Raw genomic sequence first — 7,522 nt, forward strand, 5'->3', positions numbered from 1 at the left:
TAAAGAAAGATGATGAAATAAAAAAATGCATTACAAAATTATAAATTAAGTCAAAAGAATTAGTATTTTGATTAAAAAAACAGGATATTTAGAAAATTAGGTTGTGACATAATGTCACAGTGGATTAACAATAAAGTTTGACAATTAAAAACATGTGTTAAAGGCAATGAAACCCAATAGCGCCGGTGTAAGTGTCGAGAATTAAATGATTATAATAATAAGGATACAAGAGATAAAAAATCTCAAAACTAAAATCAATGAAAGCCAAAAGTCCAAATAGTAAATGTCTAAAAGTAAAAGTCTGACTAGAAGTCTATGAAGTCTAAAATCAAGAGTAGATAAAAATTCAAAAGGTAAGGCTAAAAGTTGATTAGTAAAAATTAACGATGACATGCTCTATTGTTGGTTCATGACTGGGGTCAGTTGATCTGGGGCTAGAATGTCCTCGAGGGTTTGTTTAATAATTTGAGTCACAATTTTCCTGCAGGTCAATATAGCGAAGAATTGATGTTCCTCTTCGCAATTATTCATGTGGGTTCCACGAAGTGCCCGGAATCTTGGACAGTGCTTAAGTAGATGATCAATGTCCTGTCTCACTCCACAGTAATTGCATGAAGCTGATTTTTTGAAATATTTTTGTTGATAGGTCCCGAACACTCCGTGGCCAGTAAGGAGCTGGTTTAAATAAAAATTGGCCTGCAGGCGCTTTATGCTTGGGTCTTTAAAAAATTTATAGGTTTGTCTTCCCTTGTCACTAGACCTCCAGTCATTTCTCCAGCGGTTAAAAGTAATGTTCTTAATGTAAGATTTAATTTCGCATTTTTCACCCGGGATCTCAAAATCAATCTGGCCAAGCTTAGTGGCTTCCTTAGCAACCCAGTCGGCCTCTTCATTCCCTTCAATGCCTGAGTGTGCTTTAATCCAATTTATATTATAGTTGCTACTCCACATAGCTTTGGTGTCTTCTATAAGTTTGAGGTGTTTACGTGGGTCCTCCAGGCTCATAAGTGAAGAAAGGGAATCTGCTGCTATTATTACTACTAAATAAATAAAATGTATATAGAATGAACGAATTATCAGCAAATATAATTTTCATAATAAATTACAAGCTTATTACTAAAAAGAAAGCTATCGGTTTTTAAAGCGTTTCCCATATCAGTTCTTCAGAAGGACAGAGAGAGAAAAAGACTTTCAAAAGGGAGCAAGACCTCCCACCGAGAAGATTAGTGAACTTAACCGAGAAGATTAGTGAACTGGAAGTTGCCTTCCTCCCTTACTCAAAGGTAGAAAGTGACTTGTGTTTCAAAGGCAATATTACAAAAAGTAATAAAGATTAAAAAAATTAACCTACATTTTCGTGGATAGGAAAGATTGAAAAAATTATTAGTATTTTTTTTGAATTGATCACTCCGATTCTTGAACAAGAAAAATCGATTCAAAGTATGACAAGCCCGCCATAGACTTTACATGTTAAAAGCAGAATTGAGGAGTCTGCTTGGTGCAACACTTTTCTCCCGGCAACCACGATTGTGGACCCGACTTTCTGATCATTTGAGCGCGCCCCTTGTCAGTTGGGATCATTTTTATAGACGCTAAATTTTATTCATGGATCCGTCTTTTCATTACGCCAAAAAAAAGGTACAATTTTTTCGTAGAAATTAAAATTTATTAATACATGGCAGATTATTTTATAACAAAAACATGATGTTGTTTTGCTAATAATTATAAATTTATAAAACAAAACTACTAAATGTTTATTATTAACTAATTTTTAAATTAAGTTTCTTGATTCTTGTATTGATTTTATGGAGAGAAAAAAATGCAACGCTATTTTACAGTTGAGATCATTTTTAAAACATTTTGAAAAAAAATATGTACTTGCCACTCAAACGTCCAAGCATATCCTTTTCAAAAAATTACTCAATAATATTATTACTTTCAATTATGACAGTATCTGCAAATTATTATTTTTAATCTCAAAATTGAAAAAAAAAAATATTGGGAAAAGATTGATGAGATTTTTTTCCTCAAACCATCTCGAAACTTACTTCCTATCAAAATTATAAAACTGGTTTGAAAGCTCGCAACTGAAATGGGTAGTAAACAATTATTTTTCTGTTGTTTGATTACAAGTTTTTATTGTAAAAAGGATCTTTCCCACGTTTTTTTTAAAAAATAACATTGTATACATTTCAAATAAAACTAGAATGACCTGTTTTTTTAACACATATTTGCAATCTCTGCTACATTTATGCTAGATTAAGTTGAATTTGTACAGTAATTATTTTTATATTATTTCGTTGGGGTAGTAGATATGAAGAATGTGCTGCAGATTTATTTCTTAAATTCCTCTATCAAGATAGTGGTCAATGACTCGTGAAGAACTTTTGTTGATGTTTATAAGGACAGGAGTTGTAAAGAACCATGAAATATTTATTTATTTTTCAATCCTTAGATGGGTTTGTTCACGTTTATGAAGGTTTTTTTTTTTAAAATTATGATCAATTAATAAATCACAAATTATAAAAAATTAGCGTGTTTACGCAAAAAAAGGGAAATAATAATAAATAATAAAACATTAAATTGGGTATATTTAAGTTTCATATAAGTAGTAATGAATGCATAAAAAATCAGTTTCTGTGAGTTGCCTTTTTGAAAATTCCTTTAAAAAGAACCATTTATTACTGGAATTGAAATATATTTTTCTACATTCCGCATTTGCCACTCATTTAGATTTCGAAATAAAATATTGAGTCTTAAGAGCTATTTTTTTGTCTTCAAACTTAAGAAAATATGTTATTTTATAGGAAGTTTAGCAACTCTTTATTTTATTATTTTACAATTGTCATTATAATTTTTGGTTATTCGCAACTTCTATATTCTATTTAAAAACCTTTTACTCAGAAGTATTAAAGTTTAGTCACAGGCGTATTTTAATTAACGAGTCAAATAAAAATATGAATACAAAATGAGAAGCACTAAATGAATTTGACCTATTTTACAAGTAAATCACGTTGTTAACCTGTCATTTTAAACATTTTATCTTTGATAGGTATTTTGGGTTTTACTGTAAATGTTTATTTGATAATTTTTATTAAGAGCATAAATAAAAGTTTAAATTAATTTTTAAAAAAGTATTAAAAAAATAAGGAAATACAAATAACCGAATATTCCATTTCATTTAATTTTTTCAGATAAATCATCACACTTCTACGATAATTAAATCCATTCTTAACTACTTAATTGATTTCGAATTAGTTAGCGACATTCGCCAAGGACTTGAAGTTTGCTCTGTTTCCTCGAATGGTGGCGAGAGTAGATTATTATCTAATTTAAATATGAATTTCTCCAATGTCAATCACTGATTATTGGAGAATTTTTTTTATTAAATTTCATGGAGAAATATGGGAAATTTGTTTATGTTGGCATATGTAGGCCTTCAAGAGTTGTTTTTGTTTGCTTTTCTCACTAAGTATATAAGCTTAGGAAAAATACCCCATTCGTAGTATCAGACTGATTCCTGTGTAAACATGTTCTCAAAGGTAAGAGTTTTACTGTTTTATAATTACTATAGCTTTTTCTTAGTCTTCACTTTTTTCTCATTTAAACTATAACGAAAGTAGCAATCTTTGGATAAATTTAAAACCACGTGAAGTTATTGGAATTTAGTTATTCTGTCAGTAAAAATTGTTAAAAAAAGATTTAGGTTGCTTGTTACTATTAAAACTGAGGTTTAACAAATGTATATCACACGCAAAAACTAGGGATAATTTATTTTACATTAAGAATCACTATAACAGATGCGTATTTAATAGTACATATTTTATAAACTAATATTTGAACAGAAGAATTTTAATATAAAAATATCATTCTTTCTGCACTGAGAATAAATAAAAATTACTGACAAAACTGACAAAAATTGGTAAAATTTCCGTCTTTCTGACCGTATGGGAAGACCAAATAGCTCGGTAATTTTTACAGGAAGTCTATGGTAATGAGTTTAATAAAATTAATCATAAAATCTGGTTTTGTAATACAATTTGGTAATTTTATCATGTATCCTTGAGAGTGGAATAAATACCATTTATTTGGTCAGATATTTATTTTCCTTTTTGTATAGTAATAAGATTTTCAAATCATAAAAGGAATGGTTTGAGTATCTTATATTTTAAATTTATTAGCCAGAATTTTGGGTTTATTTTACCAGAAATATCATTACTATTTAGTACGGCAATGTTACTAGAATTATTTTCTTAGTGTAAATTGATTTAATATAAAATCTCTAAAAAATAAAAGTAACGATAAAAAGAGTTTCCAATTTGCACGCAAATCATGGCGGCATTTTCGGTGGGTTTTATAATCTTGATTTTATTACTATTAAACTAAGTTGCAACGGCACATAGGTTAAGGCAATGAGCAGTTTTTGTCAAATCGCAATAAAAGTTAATGTTAAAAGTCAAACTTCAAGAGCTAGAAGGTCAAGTTTATCTTACTTAGTTTTGTGACCTAAAGTCAGATTGATGGGTACTAGTCAGTAGGGAAAGTAAAACGGAGAGCGTGTAATGCTGAACAAATTGTCATAACCATGCCACTGATTGCGGTTTTTTGGTAACCTTATCCTCCATGAAGCCATTGGATAATAAATGACTGCTGCTGGCATGTTTTATTTTTTTAAAAATATATTGACATTTTATGCAAACAAAATATGAGAACTTGCTTTTCTTAGAATCTATAAATATTGTACTTGATTTATTGTTAAAAAATAATGGTTGTGAAAGTTTAAAAATATTTCATTAAGCATCACAATATATTAACTAGTAATCTTCTTTTAAAAGTTTAACTTCAAAAGTTTTTTCTTGAAGTTAATAATAAAGTACGCTAATATTTTATACAAAGGAAATATGAGAGTTTGGCTATCTTAAAACCTGTGAATGTTGAGGCTTGATCTGTTCTTTTTTAAATAGTCACTGTGTAAGATTAAAATTATTTCTTCAGTAGTTAGACACACTAACTAACAATGTTCTTTTAGAAAAACTACAGAGTTCTTCTTTTAAAGTCAACAAGAAAGAATTCTAATCTCTTATACCAACAAAATATGACGCTTTGCATTCCTTAGAACCAATGAATAATGTGCTTTTTTTTGAATAATGACTGTGCAAGTCTTAAGATATTTTTTTAAGCAGTCAAATATTTTGACTAACAACGTACTTTACAGAAAAACAAGAATTTTTTTTAAGTCATTAACTCTACAATACGCCTTCTTTTTTTTGAAAAAAAAAATGACCGTTTAGTTATGAATTCCAGAATTCGTATTTCGGATGAGTCTTAGTGAAATATCTTTAAATACTTGGTTTTATTAAAAAAGTGATTTACGATAAAGTTTAGCCAAACAGCAATGTTAAATTTTCTGTTATTTTAGAAAGTTTATAATACTAGAGAGATAAAACGGGACACAGCAATATGCAAAGCAAATTTTTTTAAATCATTTTAGTCCTTTTTCATCAGAAAAGAAATTTTAAATATAACTGATTAAAACTAATGTCTTTTTCTTCTTTTTTTCTTCTTTTTCTTTATAAAAAAAAAGAGATTTTTGATTAACTCTTCGAGACAATTAAAAATATAAAATTTTCATTGTTGACTGTATCAAACTTTATATTTTTTTCCCTCAAACTAATTAAAAAAGTATATTATTCAATCATACTTGATATGTTGATTAATTTTACTTAGAAAATACAAGGGATGCCAGAAACCCAATTTGTTATTGTTTCTCAATCATCTTATTACTGAGTAATAAATAAGTACAAACTGATCTATTTTTATTCATACTATATATTACATTAACATATGTTTACTTTTCTTTAGGTAGCTGCTTTTTGTTTAGTTCTAGGTGTTGCCAACGCCAGTCTATTGGCTCCAGTTCATTTGATTAACACTGGAGTGAGTGCTCGCTCTCAAGTACAAGATGTGAGTTTAGTAATTACTTTTTTTTCGCAAAATTGAAAAAAAATATGTACATAATAATTTATTGCTGCTTTCAAATAAAGGATTCAATCTTAGGCTTCTATACATTAACACTTGCTGTTTTCATATTCACTTCTCTACTTCTATGATATTACAATTTGTGAAGGTTGTATTTAAAGAGTTCTTTAGGCATAGCAATGCTATGCATACAGAAACCTTAGCAACGCGATTGCAGATATTTATATTTTGTAAAAACTTACGATATTTTGATTGATTGACATACTTTACTACCTTGACAATTTTTTTTAAAGATTTACTCGATTTTGCTTTATTAATCAAAATTCTGCACTCAGACTAAATACAAATTCGTAATAGTTTATCAAAACATATAAATTAGTAAAATGAAAATCTAGCAGTAATAGTAGCAATCGTAAAAATATAGTAAAAAGTGATAATGTAAAAATGAAATGTAATAATAAAATAAAAGGATCGTACAGAATTTTTTGTTCACTTTTACATAATTTTATATTTTCTTTTATTTAATATAGTTTAATAAAATAAACTTCACATTATTAAAATAATTTTTCTATCTGAATGAAATAGGAAAATTTTTTTAAAAAGCATTTTATTATTAAAATCTTTAATTATACTTAAAAGTATTTCTACTGTCTGCCTTCTTTTTTATCAATATATTGTTTTGCAAAGCATTAATTGCGCCTATGTATTTAACATAAAATTTCTCTTCTAGAAACATGGAAACTATGCTTTCGAATATGACATCAAGGACGGGAAAGGAGCCACCAACTCCAGATCTGAAGTAGGAGATGCTCATGGAAACAAGAAGGGATCCTACACTCTCGCTGACATCGATGGACGAGCAAGAAAGGTTGAATACGTTGCCGATGGACATGGATTCAGAGCTGTTGTCAAGACCAACGAACCTGGTACCGCTCACAGTGCACCAGCCGCTGCTGTCATCGCTAGTCCATACGCTGCTCCTGCTGATATCGCACACGCTGCACCCATCGCTCATGTTGCACCCATGATGGGACATGGTATTGCCGCTCCAATGATTGCTGCCGCTCCAGTAGCTTACGGGGGAGTTATTGGACATGCTGGTCTTGGACTCGGATATGGTGCTGGTTTGGGTTATGGAAATGGTCTCGGATTAGGCATGGGAGTTGGAATGAAAGGAATGTGGTAATTCATATGCTGTGGTATTTATTCGTATAAGGTCTTTAAGTATACTATGTTGTGAAATAAATATTGTAAATTGTATATTTTGCTTGATTTATTTTAGTAAATATCTTTAATATGCAACAAACAGAATTATTTATATTTTGCACCCTCCTATAAACTATTAACTTAACCTCTTGACCATATTATGAGCTCCGGAGATGCAGCTGTAGGTCGAGTTACGATAATATTCATGTTGTTTATATTCCCATTGCACCGGGAAAATAGTGTTGTCAGAACTACCAGAATATGGTTAAATTTACAGTGTTTCTGATATAGAAATCTCTGTATAGTTTTAAGAGTTTCGGTAATAATTTTGTTAAAA

General features: G+C 29.4%; 1 protein-coding gene across 1 annotated transcript; it reads left to right on the forward strand.

Annotated features, from left to right (window-relative positions):
- Positions 1 to 3,395: 3,395 nt before the first annotated feature.
- Positions 3,396 to 7,285, forward strand: LOC122268292 (adult-specific rigid cuticular protein 15.7-like). The gene is made up of 3 exons (XM_043056199.2): positions 3,396 to 3,542; positions 5,863 to 5,964; positions 6,710 to 7,285. Exons 1-3 carry the CDS (start codon positions 3,531 to 3,533, stop codon positions 7,163 to 7,165), a joined length of 570 nt encoding a protein of 189 aa, XP_042912133.1. The 5' UTR covers positions 3,396 to 3,530; the 3' UTR covers positions 7,166 to 7,285.
- The last annotated feature ends 237 nt before the right edge of the window (positions 7,286 to 7,522 follow it).

Source organism: Parasteatoda tepidariorum, chromosome 4 (assembly GCF_982258835.1).
Source record: "Parasteatoda tepidariorum strain Cologne lab strain chromosome 4, Ptep-v5.0, whole genome shotgun sequence".
Classification (NCBI taxonomy): domain Eukaryota; kingdom Metazoa; phylum Arthropoda; class Arachnida; order Araneae; family Theridiidae; genus Parasteatoda; species Parasteatoda tepidariorum.

What these genes read in the sequence shown, in the direction of transcription:
- LOC122268292 (XM_043056199.2), top strand. An exon ending in CTCGCTCTCAAGTACAAGAT is followed by an intron (nt 5,965 to 6,709) that starts GTGAGTTTAGTA and finishes TTTCTCTTCTAG; the next exon opens with AAACATGGAAACTATGCTTT.